This window comes from Engraulis encrasicolus, chromosome 3 (genome assembly GCF_034702125.1).
Source record: "Engraulis encrasicolus isolate BLACKSEA-1 chromosome 3, IST_EnEncr_1.0, whole genome shotgun sequence".
NCBI lineage: Eukaryota > Metazoa > Chordata > Actinopteri > Clupeiformes > Engraulidae > Engraulis > Engraulis encrasicolus.
Genome location: NC_085859.1, coordinates 20863137 through 20882091, shown reverse-complemented (window position 1 = coordinate 20882091; position 18955 = coordinate 20863137). Strand labels below are relative to the sequence as shown.

General features: G+C 46.3%; 1 protein-coding gene across 1 annotated transcript in view; it reads left to right on the top strand.

The window, feature by feature from the left end:
• gnb1l (guanine nucleotide binding protein (G protein), beta polypeptide 1-like) overlaps nt 1-18955 on the top strand; it is a 41923-nt gene that overhangs the window by 17356 nt on the left and 5612 nt on the right. Inside the window, exons 5-6 of the mRNA XM_063194964.1 lie at nt 95-187; nt 11220-11435. Of these exons, the coding sequence (XP_063051034.1) occupies nt 95-187; nt 11220-11435 (309 nt within the window). The remainder of the gene's footprint in view (nt 1-94; nt 188-11219; nt 11436-18955) is intronic.

Genomic DNA, 18955 nt, shown 5'->3' with positions numbered 1-18955 from the left:
GCTTGGTAAATGTTATACAATAACAAAGGCACTGCTTTGTTTGCACATTTTTGATCTGCCATTGCCTTGGGGGTTGTTCCTCTTCTCTCCCCAGGTGAAGGTCATAGAGTTCTCCAGCAAGGTGCCTGTGGCATCCCTGAAGCCAGACAAGAAGCTGGGCATGGTCATGTGCCTGAAGATGTGGCAGGTAAGAGGACAGTATCCCACCAACGTAGAGTAGATTAGATTAGATTAGATTAGATTAGATTGCCTTTATTGTCCCAAGGGGAAATTTGTTTCCACCACCATCAAACAAGTTTACAGCCAACATAAAATAGATTATTATTGAATTGATTGTGATTGAACCTGACAAAAATGCAGTGTATCAAGCAATGTACACATAATACATATTTATCAATCATATTGCACAGTGCACACATTTGCATGCATACAGACATCAACCAGATCAAGCATATTTGCGCCCATCATGCATGCATACAAACATTCTACATCCTAAAACGATCATTTCCCTTATCTAACGCAACTCGTTGAACTCAAAGCAAGACACCTGATCTGAACTTTCACCATCCTAGCTACCTTATCATAAAAAAATAAGAATTTCTCCACCGTTTGGCTCAGGAAGGAATTGAATTGGCACATGTGATGTGTTAAAATATGGCGCTTGTTATTAGACATTGTCATGAGCCGCTTTGGCAGGTGGCTGTACCTGAGCAGGGCCTGCTCTATCCGTCCGACGAATCTGGGCAAGGTGGAGGTTGGTAGATTTACGACCTAACCTGTCCTGGGTTATTAATTTATTCCCCGCATCCCCATCCCCCTTTTCCACCGAGGTGTTTGTCAATTTGGCGTGGTTGGACCAGAGCTCTGTAATTAGAAAGGGGGCTGTTCATCAGCCTGCAGCCAGTGATGGCATCCAAGAGCCCACCCCGGTGTTTTGTAAACACTGTCAGAGGATTGATTTTTTTTTTTTTTTTGCTCAGTCGGCACCCTCCGAGGCTATGCTCCTGCGTCTTCGCTCCGTGGCTATGGGAACCATTTATAGCCTGTAATTATTTTCATGCTTAATTAATATGTTTTTTTTGTGTGTGTGTGTGTGTTGTTGTGAGTGTCTCATGTTACAATTTTCCCCCTCGTTAAATTGACATGAATTGTGGTCATTTGACAACAGGGTGACCGTTCTTGTCTATGTTTTGATGGTGACTGGCATCAGAAGTGGTTGGGGCATTCTGTGTGGGCTGTGTCATTTTATAGGTTGACACTGTTGAGTAATATTATATTCATATACGTTTTTATTTATATAAAATCGACAAGACGGATTCTGTTACAGTGTTTGTTTGCCTACAAAAAAGTCTCCCCACGCGTCATGATGATCATTTTTTTTGGTCTTGCTTTGTTTTGATGGGGCTGCCTTGTGAAGACCGGGGCGGTTTTGATCATAATTGCCAGCGAAGCGATTAATAACGTTTTTTACACAATATTAATAGCAAGCTGTGGCAGAACGACGGCCTCCGACATCAAAGCGGCGGGGCCCAGGTGGTTCTAAATCACTTCAAACTGGATCCTTTAATGGTGCGACCAGAGTGATCTGTTACTGTCAGCGTGCGGTGCAGAAAGCTGCTGCTGCACAGTAAAAATGCAGAAAAGCCACAAGAGCCGAACCCACCCAGTGTGTGTGTGTGTGTGTGTGTGTGTGTGTGTGTGTGTGTGTGTGTGTGTGTGTGTGTGTGTGTGTGTGTGTGTGTGTGTGTGTGTGTGTGTGTGTGTGTGTGTGTGTGTGTGTGTGAAAGCAGTCCAGTGTGCCTGTGTGTGAAGGCGTTAAATGTGCGAAGCATGCCTGGCTGGGTGAGGAAACCATCCTCAGAGCATATTCCCATACCCCACACCACACCACACACACACACACACACACACACACACACACACACACACACACCCTCTCACACACACACACACACACACACACACACACACACACACCAGCTTGCATCTTCCACCCCCCCACCCCCCCACACACACACACACACACACACCTCGCTCGAGATGTCAATCAATCAGGAGACAGTTGCCTGGTTATGGACACGCTCCCCGCTGGTGAAGCCTGCTGCTTGCCCAACCTCATGCACAGCAGGGGAGAGGAAGTGCAGAAAGAGGAGAAGACACTGAAATATTGCTCTGGCCCACCCACCAAAAGCAGCTCTCTCTCTCTGTCTCTCTCTGTCTTTCGCTCTCTCTTCTCTCTCTCTCACCTCATCTTTCCTTCTTAAACTTTTCTGTCTCTCTATGTCTCTCTCTCTCTCTCTATCTCTCTCTCTCTCTGTGTCTCTTTCCCTCTGTCTCTCTCTGTGTCTCCGTCAGTCTCTGTCTCTCTCCATCCGACTCACTCTGCCCACCGCCCGCCCCATGCCTCAATGACTTTGAGCCAGGGAGTCTTTTGTCATGTCGACAGAGATCTGCGAACAGATTTATTGGCAAGCTTCAAGGAGATTTTTTTTTCGGGCCTGGCCTTTTGGAAAGAATTAAATGCCATATTAAGTAACGCTTTCTTTCACTTCTTTGTCTTTCACATCTCTCTTGCGCTCTCTCTCTCTCTCTCTCTCTCTCTCTCTCTCTCTCTCTCTCTCTCTCTTTCTTTTTATGGTATATTTCATGCGACACTTATGTTCCACGTTCCACTCTCTTCACTCAGTCTTTCATTCAGTTTCGCCGCTGTCCGTCATCATGTCAGACCTCTCCACCCCAAAGCGGAGAATGCGGAGTGCATTCTGGTAAGGTTTAGGGAATAGCCCCTTTGCCTTCTGATTGGTCAAACCCAGAGTGACAAGGAAACGTAGGAGCCATCTCCATGTGTTTGATCTAGATCAGTGGTTCTCAAACTTTTTTTGGACAGGGGACCCCTGATGGAGTAGAAAGGTTTGCAAGAACTCCCTCATAATCGCACCTCAAATTACAGTCACCACAATTTTCCTTATACTCAATTTAATGAAAATCATTTCATAGTCATTTTGTCGCAAAAGTGGGGCCTATGGAGAAGCACATTATTTTATTGCAACAGTGTTTCCCTGACAGTAGAATATGGTTCTGTAGCATTTTCATGTAGGTATTGCCCTGTAGGTTTTTCTCACAGACCCCCTGCCAATGCCTCACAGATCCCCAGGTGTCCCCGGACCCCAGTTTGAGAGGGACTGTACTGGAGGAGCTCTTGAGCTCAGAGAGAAGGCCCTGGCCCTGGTGATGTATGATGTGCGAGGCTTTTAACATGAACAGGAGGCTGGCAGCGAGAAGGAAATGTTCCTATACAGATATCCATCACTCTCAGCTCATCGCCCGCCGGGCATGACATCATCACGCAGCCCTGGCCTGCGATTGGTTCCTTATGTGCATGCATGTTACTAATGGCCCTGGAGCTGGTTTTGCTTGCTTGCTTGCTTGCCATTCGTCGTCGTTTGTCGTTGTTGTTGTTCCCATCGCTTCGCTTCGCTCCACCGGCCTGAGGTATCTCGGACAGCAGTCTGAAACTCCACACAGCTGGATTCTGGTGTGCCCCGACTGAGAGCTGTCACCCGTGTGTGTGTGTGTGTGTGTGTGTGTGTGTGTGTGTGTGTGTGTGTGTGTGTGTGTGTGTGTGTGTGTTTAAAATCATCATCGTCATCGTCCAGCAGCAGGCTACGTCCTCACTACGAGTCACGGTCCTCATGCATCGCTCATGGCATGTGATGGGGCCCACACTGTTCCTCAGTTCCTGCCCGTTCGCGCGCACACACACACACACACACACACACACACACACACACACACACACACACACACACACACACACACAGACACACCAAATCATGGACACGTGCGCATGCGCACACCAAATCATGGACACACACGCACACACCAAATCATGGACAAACACGCACACATGCACGCACACACACACACACACACACACACACACACACACACACATACACACACACACACCAAATCATGGACACGTGCGCACGCGCACAAACACCAAATCATGGACACGCGCGCACGCACGCGCACACCAAATTATGGACACACACGCACACACCAAATCATGGACACACACGCACACATGCACGCACACACACACACACACACACACACACACACACACACGCCAAATCATGGACACTTGCGCACGTGCACACACACCAAATCATGGACACGCACGCACGCGCACACCAAATCATGGACACACACGCACACACCAAATCATGGACAAACACGCACACATGCACGCACACACACACCAAACTATACACACACCCCAAAACCACACACTGATATGCCCAGGCTATAGCCTCAACCCAAGACCACAGCTGGGGGAAAGAGAGGGCGAACAGTGCTGGGAAGATCCTGCTGAAGACAGCGCCAGAGCCTTTTACCCTCCCCCTCCTCTGGATTAGCACTGAGTATCATCACTGAGTTCAGGCCACTTTTTTGCCCAACAAAGCCAAAACACAGTAGCTACATAGTCTGTTAACACTGAGCTTAGACTGGCAATTGGTTGACTTTATTTAACATACCTCTTGTGACTAACATCTGGTTTCTTCCTAAAAGTCTTCCATGTATGTAATGTAATGGCATCGTTACTATTATATGCAGAGCAACATGGTGGAATGAGTAGTATGACTTTGAAGACATTTTCATCATCAGTGCTAGTTTTTGCATAGTTACTGCCATGTGTTTTTTAGTATGGAAGTGCTCCAGTGCCTCTTCCACAGTACAGCTATCCAGCAGAAGAGATCTCATCTCGGGTCACATGGTCCAGCGCTGCCCTCCTTTGCCCAGCCCAGCTGTGCCGTGATGAATCTGTTTCTGGAGGCGCGAGCTCCTCTCTCGTTCAAGTGAATCGCACTCGCGTATTAGAAGAGCCCTACGGAGGATATAATGAATAACATGTCTACCCAGGGTTCCGTGACCTCCGACCTGTGACATCATCAATCAGGGAGCTCCTACACTTAGCTGAAGTGCAGGGGCCGGCGAGGTCACCAGACGGTAATGCTTAACAACTGTCTGCGCAGTGTGATTCGAGCATGTTGTTATTTGTTTTCGCTGCATGGCGGTGTGTATATGGCTGTGCTGGCTGTGCGCGGATGGTCGTCGGCATATGATTCTGTGTATAATTTGTTAGAGCAGAGTGTAGGGATGGGGTGTCATGTCGGGTGTGGGAATGACCTGAAGAGACAAGCAGGTGGGGTGGAGGGGCTGTAGATTGACAGTTGGAGGTGTAGTTTGGGCCCCTCAGCGCTTCGCTTGGCCCTTACGAATCAGGAAAGAATGCTTTTTTTTTTCTTCCCTTACTCCGGAGCACGCTCACTGGCTGCAGGGCAGACGATTTGTAAAAACCCCTTCACTTGGCCCCTACGTGCCAAAGCCACAGCACAGTGAGCACGATCCCAAAGTCTGCTTAGAAGCTGCACTACAAGGCTTGGTGGTTGGAGTCCCTTAAAAAATAAATTAAAAAAAATAGTTTAATAAGCAACCAACTGCTTGCTCTCCTTGCGCGCAACTAACGCCCCTTTCTCTTCATCAACTTGTTGCATGTTTCATTTACATTTCACACTGTAGTTCACTGTCATAGGACAGGAGCTACTAGGGTTGATATTTAATAATATTGAAGAGTTCAGATGCAAAACCCCCTAAGTGCCTTTTCAGAAAATAATCTTAATTCATTTTTATTTAATTCAAAGCTATCAAAATTGCATTTTTTTTTAATTTACGTAATATACTATTTATATGTATTATCAAGTACATGAATGTAAACCAAACCAACAACAGGGTTCTCAAAAATATAGAAGTGCAGGTTTTCAGAAATGGAGTTAGGGGGTTTTGCATCTAAACTCTTTTCAGGTACTGAGCACATTGGTCTGCTGCTCCAAGAATATTGAGTTATTAGGTTACGTTTATCAGCTGTTAGTCTACATAATAGGTAGTTAGACGTTCAGAAGTTGTAAAGGTGGTAAATGTGAAGACTCTGGGTTTGGTTTTGATATTATCAGCCCTAGTGCAGCCTCAAACCATACGTTTAGTAGTTTATTTTCAGAATTCATGCAGCCCATTTACAAATGTTACCTTTTTCACAATTTCTCACCACCACCATCAAATTTTAAGTATTCTGGAACTAAACTGCTAAACAAAAATAATGCACAGTGCACCTTTAAATTCCTCAAATCCTATTCCAAGAGGAAACTAGCTTGAATGTTCAGTGTCAGGATTATAAAGGTGGCCAATTACAATGTTTTGAACTGTAAGCCCTGCTACTGCCTCAAGCCATTCCATTCAGGAGTCCTGAGGCCCACAGAGCTGAGTAAAGGTGGAGCCTTCAGAGAAGTCAGAGGAGGAGCGGGGGGGAGAGAAGATGGGGTGGTGTTTAGTTGTTTATTAGGTTCATGAAATCGTACTCCTGAAAGAAACGAGCGTAGATGTTCAGGTTCAGGGTTATAAAGAGAGCAAATGTTTTGGTACTCAGCCTGGCTACTGTCTCTCAAGCCAATGCCAGGTGTCCTGAGGCCCTATGTGCTGAGAGTAAATATGTAGCCTACAGGAGGGACAGCAGAGAGGGAAGAGTGGAGTGGCAGGAGGATATGGGGTGTGTGTGTGTGTGTGTGTGTGTGTGTGTGTGTGTGTGTGTCTGTATGTGTGTGTGTGTGTGCGTGCGTGCGTGCGTGCGTGCGTGCGTGCGTGCGTGCGCGTGCGTGTGCATGGCTGCGTGCGTGCATGGCTGCGTGCGTGCGCAAGTTTATGTGCCTGTATGCACGAGTGCTTGTGTCCGTGTGTGTCTGCATGCGTACATCAGTGTGTGTGTGTGTGTGGTAGTGGTGCGGGGGGTGTGGGGTAGCGCTCCTCCTCTTCCACTGTAAATCTTCACCCTGCCAGAGTGTGAGGGCCCCTGCAGCGCCGCGGCTGATATATGGCGCCCTGCGCGCTTTTTTATCAGCTCACCTTCGTGTTTTCCCCGCGCTATCTGCTTAATGTGATTTACGAGGCCCTTGCCTGCCTGCACTGCCTGTTTGCTACCTGGGCTCTTCCCGGCCCTCTGACGATATGTGCTGCAGTGGACCGTTGTGAAATCAGCTAGTAGTAGTAGCCGGGTAATGAAATAGCACTACCCTTAACCACTGCTGTCAAGCAGGTCAGAGAGGCTTTTTGGGGGATTTTCCCCTTTCGGTATCCTGATGTGTGAGGATTTTTACATTTCCGTTTTTGTGAGACATTGAGTAAATCCCCAATCATCATTGACAGGGTAATTTTTACATTTCCGTTTTTGTGAGACATTGAGTAAAACGTCATCATTCCCCTGTCAATATCCTGATGTGTGAGGATATTCTGATTTGCGTTTTTGTAAGACATTGAATACAAAGTCATGATATTGTGAGGTGTGGTAATCTCTGATCCAGGAGCAGTGTGTAGGGCAGCTCGATGGGGTAGATTACATCGACAGGCAGGATACCCTTCCAGCAAGGACTTTCCCCCTCCCTCCCTCCCTCCCTTATTCACCTACAGACATCCACATGCCGCCGTTGTTCTCTCTCTCACCTCACCAGCCCCAGCCCAGCTCTGTGAAGGAGAGCACAACCACAACACAGGCGCTGCCGCTGCAGCATTAGCCCTGGGAGTATATCAGGACACAGAGTGTGAGTGTGAGTGTGAGTGTGTGTGCGTGCGTGCGTGCGTGCGTGCGTGCGTGCGAGAGACAGACAGACAGACAGAGACAGGGAGACAGACAGACAGACAGACGGAGACAGAGAGCTGTGTGTTTGTTTGCTGTGTGTTTGCATGTGTCTCTATGGCACTGTTGTGTGCGTGTGAATGAAAAAGTGGATGTACGGCTTTGAAGCATCAAGCGGTAGGCAGTCGTCTATGTACACAATGACAGATTTAGTGATCGGAGTGTATTTGCATTGGAGTGGTGGTCTGAGTTAACAAAGGGGTTGCCAAACTTTCCCCGGGTATCTCCCCATCATTTGCAAGGCCCCAATTGCTTCACTAACGATCAAGTCGAAATGTCTGGTAGCTGCCTTCTCCGCGCTCTCAGATCTCCCAACTCAAGTATTGCCAGGTTGGGAAGAGTGTATGTGCGTGTTTGTCTGTTTGTCTGTGTTTCTGTCTGTCTCTATGGCTCTGTGTGCCATTAAGAGGTATTGGTGATATGCAATGACATGCATGCAATGGTGGTGTGTTTTTGCATGTGTGGTTTGTTGCCATCATAATGTACAGGGTCCCACCTGACCACTTTGCGTAACTGCCACTTCAGCATATTTGTCTGTGACCTCTGAAAATCTCCTCTTAAATTTTGCAAAGTCAAATCTTGGCAGGGACGATTGAGTGAGGTTGAGTGTATACCACCAACTGTCTTTGTGTATGTATTTATTTAATCCGGTAGGGTTGTTTGTGTATGGTGCGTAAGTGTCTGGTGCCATTGCTGTGGTTCAGGTCTGTGGCCTGTTTATGAGACAATATTGAGACGTGGCGCTCCAGATCTCTTGTTTGTTTGCACAATAACGTGCCTCCTTGGCCACTGGCCGTACGTGCCTGTTTGGGCCAGGGTGTGCTTACGTGTTTGTATGGAAACAAGTGTGTGTGTGCACAGTGGCCACGTCTCACAATTTATTGTCGCGGTGACCCTTGATTTGTATGCATTTACATACACGGCTTGATGAGCTCAAACCTGTCCCCCGTTCTTTTTTCACTTCATTGTGCAACTGTTGCAGCATTGTCCTATTCACTGTGTTATGGAGAGCATGATTTTGAGAAAAAGTCCGCTGCACAACCAGGATTTCTTTAGCTCCCAATGTTTTATTTTTTCGTGACATTTCGAGTTTTACCCCTTCTTCAGACGTGGAGAGCATGGCCATATTATGGAGAGCATGGTCATATTAGTGTGAGATGGCCCTTTCATTTCTCGGCGTCTGTCTGTCTGTCTTTGCAGTGCACTTTTTCATTTCTATATTTTTATATGGCTGCGTGCATTTTATGCCTCACTCCTCACAGGTATACTGTGGTCTGGTCATCCTGCTGTGTGCTGTGCGTCTGTCTGTCTGTCCGTCCAACACATCTTATTGTTAGCACGGTAACTCTTGAATGGGTGGATGGATTTGAACCAAATTTGGTGTGGTAACACTCCATAAAAGGTACATGAATTGATTAACTTTGGCAGGTCAGCGCTTTTAAGATGGGCAACTTTCAATATTGCCGCATCTGGCATCAGATGCTTTAACATCAAAGTCCTACCCATTTTCATCGGATGTGCTGTAGGTGTTTGTGTATGTACAGGACATGTGCATTGGAGTGACAGTATGGTTGTGTATGTGTTTTCCCATTTGCATACTTTGTGGTGGCGTATGTGTATTTGCCTGCAGAGAAGCCCTTGAATATGTGTATTCTGAGAGCTGTTTGGGGTGTTTGTATATTAGGATAACTGTTTGTGTGAGAAAGAAAGGGGTAGGGATGAAAGGAGACAGGGCAGAAGACCGGACACGAGAGAGAGCAAAATAGCGAGCGAGACAGAGGGAGAGAGAGAGAGAGAGAGAGAGAGAGGGAGAGAGAGAGAGAGAGAGAGGGAGAGAGAGAGAGAGAGAGAGGGAGCAGCATGAGTAGGGGATGCATGCGTGGTGAGCCGTACAGATGAGGAGCAAAGTGACGAGCGGCGTAATAGGCTGCCAGAGCAGCAGCAGCAAGGCTGATTAATGGAACACAGAGTGTGGCGCTGAGCTCTCTCCTAGATAACCCCTGCTCCGCCACTTCTCTCTCTCTCTCTCTCTCTCCCTCTCTCTCTCACTCCCTCGCTCCCTGCCTATCCCTCTCTCAGTCACCCTCCCTCTATCTCTCTCTCTCTCTCCCTCTTTCTCTCTCTCTCTCTCTCTCTCTCTCTCTCTCTCTCTCTCTCTAATATCTATCACTCTCCTTCTCTGTCCTCTCCCTCTCTCCCTCCCTCCCTCCCTTTCTCTCTCTATCCACTCCCTCCATCCCTCTCTCTTCTTCCTTCTTCTCTTCCTCCCTCTGTTGCATCTCCTTTTCTCGCTCACTCCCTTCCTCCCATCATCCCCTACCCCCCTTCACCCTTGTCATTCACTGGCTCTGATAACCTCTGCTCTGAGGCTTCTGTGGCTGTTCTTGGTATTCTGTCTTTGTCTTTTCCTTTATCTGTCCTACTTCCTTTTTTCAATCAGATGTTTTTTTCTTTCAGTTTTCTGCTCTGGTCTTTGTCATTTCTCGCTCATTTTCAGTTGTTATTTCCCCCGTTGACGCACTGTGTGTATTGAGAACTGTCTCTATCTCTTTGGTATCTGTTTTGTGAAGCTGACATCCTCAATCCTACTGCAGTTATATGGCACAAATAAGAATACTGGTAGAGAGGGCAATGATTTGCTTACAAATGTATATTTTCCAATATTTATTCATAGGGTTGGATGATAGAACTTTTATTTACGGGACTAGGCAGAATATTATGACAACATCCATTGCCCTAATGGCTTGGGAGTTGAACTTGAAATCGAAATGTTGCCAGTTTTACAGTCTTGTACATTCTCTTTGTCTCAACTGGTCAATTCTCTCACATCACACTTGTCAAATTTAAAAGCACAAAATTATTTCTCACCTGTTGCTTGAATTCATATGAAAGTGACATGTTTAAATTCATATGAAAGTGACACTGTGGCGCAGCGCGCTAAGCCCCCCACATTTGGGCTTGCATGCCCACGGGGACCCGAGTTCGAGTCCGGCTGGGGTCATTTCCCGATCCTCCCCGTCTCTCTGTCCCACTGGTTCCTGTCTCCATCTCACACTGTCCTGTCAAATAAAGGCATAAAAGCCCCAAAAAAACAAAACAAAACACAGAAAGTGATATGTTAAGGGTGAGGAGCATTGAGATGTTTGTGTCTTCCAGAGGTGTCAATTCCAGTTCCAGAAATTAAAAACCCTGCCACAATTTCCTTTCAACACAGGTGGCTTAAATGTTGCTTAAACATGGCCAGTGAAGGGGCATTCTGGATGTGGTCAGGCAGATTGTTCCAAAGAATGGGAGCAGCAACATGGAAGGCTCTGTCACTGGTGGCCTTGAGCCTGGTACGAGGGACGATCAGCTGGCCCTTGGAAGAGGACAAGCAGGGATCTTGAGGGGTCATAGGGGTGAAGGAGGTCTGTGAGGTAGTGGGGTGCCAGACCATGGAGGGACTTGAAGGTCTTCTGTCCTCTCTCCTCAGCCAGACTCCGGGCAGGGTCCCCTCCTGGTGGCCGGCTATGAGGACGGCTCGCTGGTCCTGTGGGACGTGTCCCTGGGACGCCCCCTCAGCTCCTTGAGCGTGCACTCCGAGCCCGTCATGTGCATGGCCTTTGACCCCTGCCGACAGCGTGGCGTCTCCGGTTCGGCTGAGAACATCATCAAGTCATGGACACTGGACGGCCAACAGAACCTACAGGTACGTAAGTTACATGCTCTGGTGGTAGGTGTATGAGGATGTCATGTGTCTTTGAAAGCTGAAAGCAAGGCCCTCTATTTCTGATTAGGACATTATTCAGTATTGGGCACTGGAAGGCCAAGATAACCTACAGGTAAATTACATACTTTTCTGTGAGTGTTAAATATCTGTAAAGTGTTTAATTAAAGCTGCTACTACTGACACTACTACTACTACTGTACTACTACTACTGTGTGGATGCTGCCATATGTGCCAAGTAGGGATGGTACAAACCGAACCGAAAACCGAAACCGTACAATTCACACACCATACCGAACCGTGAAATGCAGTCCGTGGCAAACCGCAATTCTTGTACTGCCCAGACAAATATGTAAAACAGAGATTCTAGGAGTATCTTATCCAGTCTCTCTGATTAACACATTAAGATATAAGAGCAATCAGAGGATGACACAATTAAAATCACACCATTTTCACATTATAAGCCTATACAAACCATATGTAGGATATTTAGTGCTAAGTCTGATTCTATTAGCCACTTGAAAGAGGGCATTTGGACAGCGCACATCAGTTGACAACAGCTGATTCAACTTGCACATCATCACTTTATAATTGCAGTTATATAAATATGGTTTAATATTCCCAGTGCACCATTTATCATGAACTGAAAAAAAGAACCGTAGAGAACCGAAAACCGTGACCTTGATACCGTGATATGAACCGAACCGTGAATTTTGTGAACCGTTCCACCCCTAGGTCCAAGACGAGGTGCCTATTACAATTGTAACATTGGCAACAAAAAAACAGAGTGGTATGAATCACATGAAATGTTTTCCTTTGTGTCACAATCTTTTTTTCAATTCAGACGGAATCACATTACACAAAATGAATGGCTACCATTGCAACAGAGCACTGGCACTACCCTAGATTACTAATTTCATTCTCACAGAGGGTACGGTACGGCCAATATGAGAAACAAACAGTTGCTAGAGGGAGGAGTGAACTCCGTTGAAGTTTGAAATGTGTCCCCATCCCTTTCGTCTGTCCCCTGATCACTGATTAGCCAATTGTCTGGAAAACAGACGTTACCTGGCCCAGACGTAACTTTGGGAAAAAAAAGTTTTGGACAAGGACATGTCTGGCAAGGCAATGCTAGGCTGGCTTTTAACTACCTAGTCTGAATATTCTGTCCTGTTCTTGGCCTTATTCCTAGCTTAAGCTGGTGGACTGTGAAGGAAAAAGACATGATGTATAGCTCAGTGTGTCTGACTCAGTGTCCAATTTCCTCAAAACGTTTCAAAGCGCTGACATAATGTGACTACAGTGGATCTTAAACAGAAGCACTCACTGAGAAAATCAGCTGTGGTTTATGAGCTTCAAGTGACATGGGACAAGTCCCTCACAGCATGGTGGTCCGTCCGCTCATTCAAACGTAGAGATAAATAGTAGTTAGCAGTCTCAAGTGCCCTTAAGAGTGCAAGCTAACAAGGTTGGACAGAAATGTAGAGAAATAAATGTTGCCTTTTTTTCAGTTCGGGTCGAATAAAGTTAATATCATAAGCATGTCATAGTGCTTAAACCACCTACCTACTACCATAGACTTTGTGGGTATGACCCCCTTGGTGAACATAGTACCCCAGTCTCCCATAAATTAGACAACTTCACTGCTTTCATTTTCCCCTCTCTGTTCCACAACCTCACCAGAAAAAAAGAAGGGCCTCCCCCCAAAAAAAGGAAAAACGACACTAAAAATCGCGACCTGGCTGAGTTGCCGCAGCAGGCCCTACTTTTAGCTTGCCCACACACTCCTGTTTTCCAGAATGCTGGCACAGAAGCCAGGCTTCCCACCATGCCCCCAACCCTTGGCAAAACACACACACACACACACACACACACACACACACACACACACACACACACACACACACACACACACACACACACACACACACACACACACACACACGAATACAAACACAAATGTACTCATTCTCACCCCCGCCCTCTCTCTCGTAGAACAGTATTTGCACTCACAGATTCCGAGTAATAATCTTTTTAAAGAAAAAAATCCCTCTTCCAACCACAAAAAAAGAAACAAATGTACCCTGCAACTGCGCTATACATCATCTGGTGTAACAGCCAAGCGCATCTGAAGGGGTACGCCTCATTGAGCTCCGTATGTTGTGTCAGTTTCTGTTGCCTCGGCCATTTTTACACACACACACACGCAAAACACACACACACACACAGACAGCGGCCAATTCAGCGCGTTCAGAGTCTGATATACTGCTTCTGGGCTCCGACTGGGGGTGTTATTCTTTCCAGCGCCTTTTACAAATGAACGGATGAATTAGAAATATTCGCAAACCTCCTCGATATTTCTCTCCCATAGCCTTAGCCTTTTTCTCCTCCTCTCCTCTCTCTTTTTTTGCCCTTTCTCTCCTCTCCTTTCCCTTCTCTTGTCTTCTCCTCTTTCTCTCTTCTCTCCTGTTCTCTCCTCTCTTCAACTCTTTCTCTCCTCCTCTCTCCTCTGGCATCCCTTTCTCATCTCCTCTCCTCAACCTTCTCCTTTGTCCTTTCTCGTCTCTCTCCTCCCCTCTTCTCTGCTCTCCTCTCCTCTCTCACTTCTTATCTTTCTTCTACTCTTTCCCTCCTCTCTCCTGTCTTCCCTTTCTCCTCTCTCTCCTCCTTTCTCTAATTTCTTCTCCTCTCTCCTCCTCTCTTCTCTCTTCCCATCTTTCTCCCTGTCCTCTCTCTTCTCTTTCTCTATCCCTTGCTTTTCCTCTCCCCATCTCCTTCCACCCCTTTTTTAAGCAGGAAATATGTGTGCCTTCTTACTGGAAAAATATTCAGACTTTTTTTTTCGGGTTTTGTCTACAATGTTGTGAAAAAGAGGCAGCAGCAGTGGTGCAGGGTTTATTTGTTTTATTTTGTGAATGCAGAACTTGTGTGTGTGCGCGCGTTTGTCTGTGTGTATTCCTATATGTGTGTATTCATGTGTTTGTGTTTGCGCATCCTTGTGCGTTCGTGTGTGTGCGTGCGTGCGTGCATGGGCCAGTCGAGGACAGAGGTGGGAAAGCAGCTGGAGCAGGAGCCAGCGGGGGCTTCTAAATTATCTCAGTGTGCAGTGCAGTGTGACGCCCAGACAGACAGCCCTTGCTCTTCCCACAGCCCTTTCACTGTGTGTGTGTGTGTGTGTGTGTGCGTGCGTGCGCGTGTCTGTGTGTGTGTGTGTGTGTGTGTGTGTGTGTGTGTGTGTGTGTGTGTGTGTGTGTGTGTGTGTGTGTGTGTGTGTGTGTGTGTGTGTGTGCGCGGGAGCGCACGCGCGCGCGCGTGTGTGTGTGTGTGTGTGTGTGTGTGTGTGAGAGAGAACAAATCTTTGTGTGAGCAAATCTATGTGTGCATGTGCAAGTGTACTTGTATAAGTGTGTGTGTGTGCGCCTGTAAATAAGTGAATCAGTGCGTGTGGCATTGTGTTGGGCCGTCAAGTGTGACTTTAAGCTGGGTGGCGGGTGGTGGCTGTGGTGTCAGTGGGAGGCTACTGGCTGCTGTAGGACGCTGTGTGACGTTGATGTGCACAAGCAGCCCATTGGGAGCTCATAAACGGCAGCCATCTTGGAGTCCGCTAAGCAAACAGGAGGGCCGCCTGCAACAAGGACGCTGCGGGAGCCGACTATAAAGCCACAGGAGCTGGAAGTGCTGTAGAGGCCCCAGTGAGCACATCCACTTTCCCTCCTCCGCCTCTCCCCCTCCCTCCCTTTCCTCTCCTCCGCCTCTCCCCCTCCCTCCCTCCCTTTCCTCTCCTCTGCCTCTCCCCCTGCCTCCCTCCATTTCCTCTCCCATCCTTCCCTATGCCTGTGGACTGTACACACTGTCACACGAGCATATGTGTGCGCGCGCACACACACACATTTCTTGCTTCATCATTGTCCCTCACTAACATTTCTCGCTTTTCACAGATTTTGTTGTATATTGTTTTCTAAAAAAAAATGAGGGTTTGAGCTGGGAAAGGATACATTTAGGACCATTTAGTTAATATACTTTTCCTGGCTTACAAATCCATGGAAGATTTCCTTGAATAGAAGGCGTACCAAGGCAAGGAGAGAGAGTTGTCCTGATGCAGAGTTAATATGGAGAAAGGAAGTCCAAGTGAAAGTGGCAGGAGGATTTCTTAGATCTCTAGTTATAAGCTCATGTTATATAGCTTCACTTGGGGACCTTTCTCTCCATACTGTTATACCGTTTGATGAGATGTAACTGAAAGTTAAAATGACTGTGTGAAGAGAGAAATAATTGTCCTGCGAGTAACTTTAGTGCATGAAAGGTAAAGGGTTGAAGAGAGTTGTCCTGATGCAGAGTTAATTTGGAGAGAGGAAGTCCAAGTGAAAGCTGCAGGGAGATTAGCGTTGAAATGTCCGTCATGGAAAGAAGTAGAAGTTCTGTGTTTTCACTACTAAGTACATTGACAGGACAGCCCACAGATGCAAAGAAGCAGCGTAGAAGAGCAAGTTCAGTAAGATAAAGTAAGTAAACAATATAGGTGCTACATACTAAACTATATACGATTCACTACGATACAGTACATGTAATAAATACAATACACTAAAGTACAATACATTGCAATAAGACTATGATGGATAATGAATAACGTGAAAGAGGAAAGGTTTTGTCCGAGGGGTTTTTCAATTATCCTAACTCTCGTCTTCCCTTGAAGACCGAAGTTTTATTCAAAATCTCGCAGTGCAATTTGATGGTAATTTTTTTCCACATCTGCAATCGGGATGTTGAATGGGGAGAAGTGGGGAAACTTTATAGTTTACCCCACGGAGGGCATCAGCGAAGTTAATAATAATGAAATGTACCCATATTCTCTGACAGCTCTCACTTGAGACAAACAAACTGGTGTAACTCTATGTCAGATCAAACACAACCAAAGCAAAAGCGTACACGTCACCAAGGTCGGTGAAGAAGCTTGTCTATGAATTTGCTTTATTCGCTCATGATGTGATATTAGGATGTTTGATTTAGCTTGTGGCAGAGCACTTGTAGCCTAGGCTTTTCAGTCAGTCTTTCACAACCCCAATCACTGCATGGAGTGAGGGCCCTTTGGATCGTCCGTTGCAGGCAGTTTGTCAGTAAGCCAATGAGTCTAAAAAATTGTTTGAGCCAACATAATAAAAAGGGCCCACGTGTTCGAGTAGACTATGTGTTTCAACCCTTTCGTAGGATCCGGTATCCGGTTCCGGATCTGGCAGGATCTTAAGCAGTGGATCCGGTATCCGACAGGATCCTAAACATCAGGATCAGGTGCATCTCTAGTTATAGCCCTGTCTAAAAAAACCTGAATTTTGAAATCCACGTTTTAAAACTCTTTACAAGTAAATTAATGAGGGGCCAAAACCAATGAGTTTTCAAAAATTTCCACACGTTATTAATGACATTATTATTGATGTAGGATTTTTTGTAAATGCATCTATTTGGCCCTTTTTAATACAGAAACAAAGTTTTAGCTCATTAAAAACATATTTCTAAAACCGTAGTTAATGCTAAAAAGGGGGTCAAAATATGTTAAGGATTTTTTTTTTTATCTGGTGTTAGAAATATCCACATACATGTAACCGAGGTCCTCCACGTCGTGCACCCAGGAGGGCAGCTACCCATGGTCTCATGGTCACCTGTTTCCTGTTAGGCCCACCTTGTTAAAGGGACACTGTTTGAGATTTTTTTGTTGTTGTTTATTTCCAGAATTCATACTGTCCATTCACTAATGTTACATTTTTCATGAATACTTTTCATGAATACCACCACCATCAAATTCTAAGTATTCATTATGACTGGAAAAATTGCACTTTTCATACATGAAAAGGGGGATCTTCTCCATGGACCGCCATTTTGAATTTCATTAAGTAGCCATTTTTAGCTGCAAAAATGACTCTACTTGAACCATACTAGAAAATATTTGTTTATTACTATGTAAACTTTCATGTAAATGTCAAATTTGGCGATAGGCAGCCCAGTTTCAATGAGCAGCATAGTTGCAGACCTTTGTTGACCATTTCCTGCACAGTGTCCCTTTAAAACTGTCTGTTTGGGTTTCCTCTACCAGACAGGGAGAATGGCTTTTTTGGGACATGGTGCAAAAAACTTGTAGTAGTAGAAGTAGCTTGTAAGTATAATTTTGTTCTAAATAATCTAATGCTTCTAACGGACCCAAAGCAGTATTTAAAAATATATTTATATATTTTTTTATTTGTGCACCTATTCCAGTGGTCCTCAACAACAAACAACAAACGCCCCCTTGACCTCAGCATATCTCTCCCCCTTAGAATTGAAAAATAAAATTCACTAATGCCCCCCAATGGGACCTAAGCCCCAACCCCACTCAGCCGTATCCTTCTCAACGCCCCCCTAGGGCTCCCCAATGACCCCTGTGGGGCCTCATTAAGAAACACTAATCTATTCTAATAAACTGAGTTCTCTAACAAGCTCATTTATGTACATGCCTAAAGAGGTGTTCATATTAGGATCAGCTGATTTTGTGAACTTGCTGTAACAAACGTGTGGCAGGATTTTCTGAACCTCACAGGGTGATTACATGTCCTTGTAACTGGCCATCTGTCCGATGGACTGTCCATCTGTCCACCTTGCAGTTTTTACCTGCTCAGTGTCTAAGCCCCATCAGGAATGCCTGCTCAGTCAACACGGCCGCACACAGGTCAGTGCGTACTGCGATGGAGAGATAATTTGATGTGAAGGAGTGTAGGGAGGATTGGGGCAGGGTAGAGGATGAGGTGGGCTGGGCTGGGCTGGGCTGAGTGGTTTGAAAGGGGAAAATAATATTTTTTAAAAATTCTTCTATCTTCTATCTCCACCTGCCCCCGCACATCCAGCAGCAATCACCTCCTCTCGCTCTTCACTCCTTCTCTCCCACATAGATTGCCCCGCAGATGTTTTTTGGGGCGTTTTTTTCTTTCTTTCTTTTTTTTTTACTCTACATTCTTGAATTGATTTTCTTTTTCTTTTTCTGTCCATCTTCCCTGATCTGTGTCTTCACACCTTTTCTTTGACAAACGCAAACACGCATGCCTTCTTGGCATTTTTGACAGTGCAGGTGACAAAAGAGGCGTAATCTCAGTAGTAGTAGTGTGCCGGTCAGAAGGGTGAGGGTGGGATGGAGGGGGGTGGAGAGGTGTTGTACAAAAACTACCAAAGGAAAAGAAGTGAGAGTGAAAGGGAGAGGGGAGAGATAGAAAGGGAGGGGGAGAGAGGGAGAGAATGGAGGAGCGATAGAGAGAGGGAGACACCTCCTGCCTCCGCGCAAATCGACGAGCGCCGAGTGGACAAGTGATGATTGCTCTTTTCAGTGGAGCGGCGTGAAGTCAGCCCTCCGTGCCAGGTCCCGGCCGGAGCGTGTTACGTTACGTCGACGCCAGAGCCCCGGCACGCCAGCCGATTGCTCTTCCTCTCTCACTCCCCTTGCCTTTCCCCCTTTGAAGGACCCGGCTCTGCTCCTTGGGCTGGCC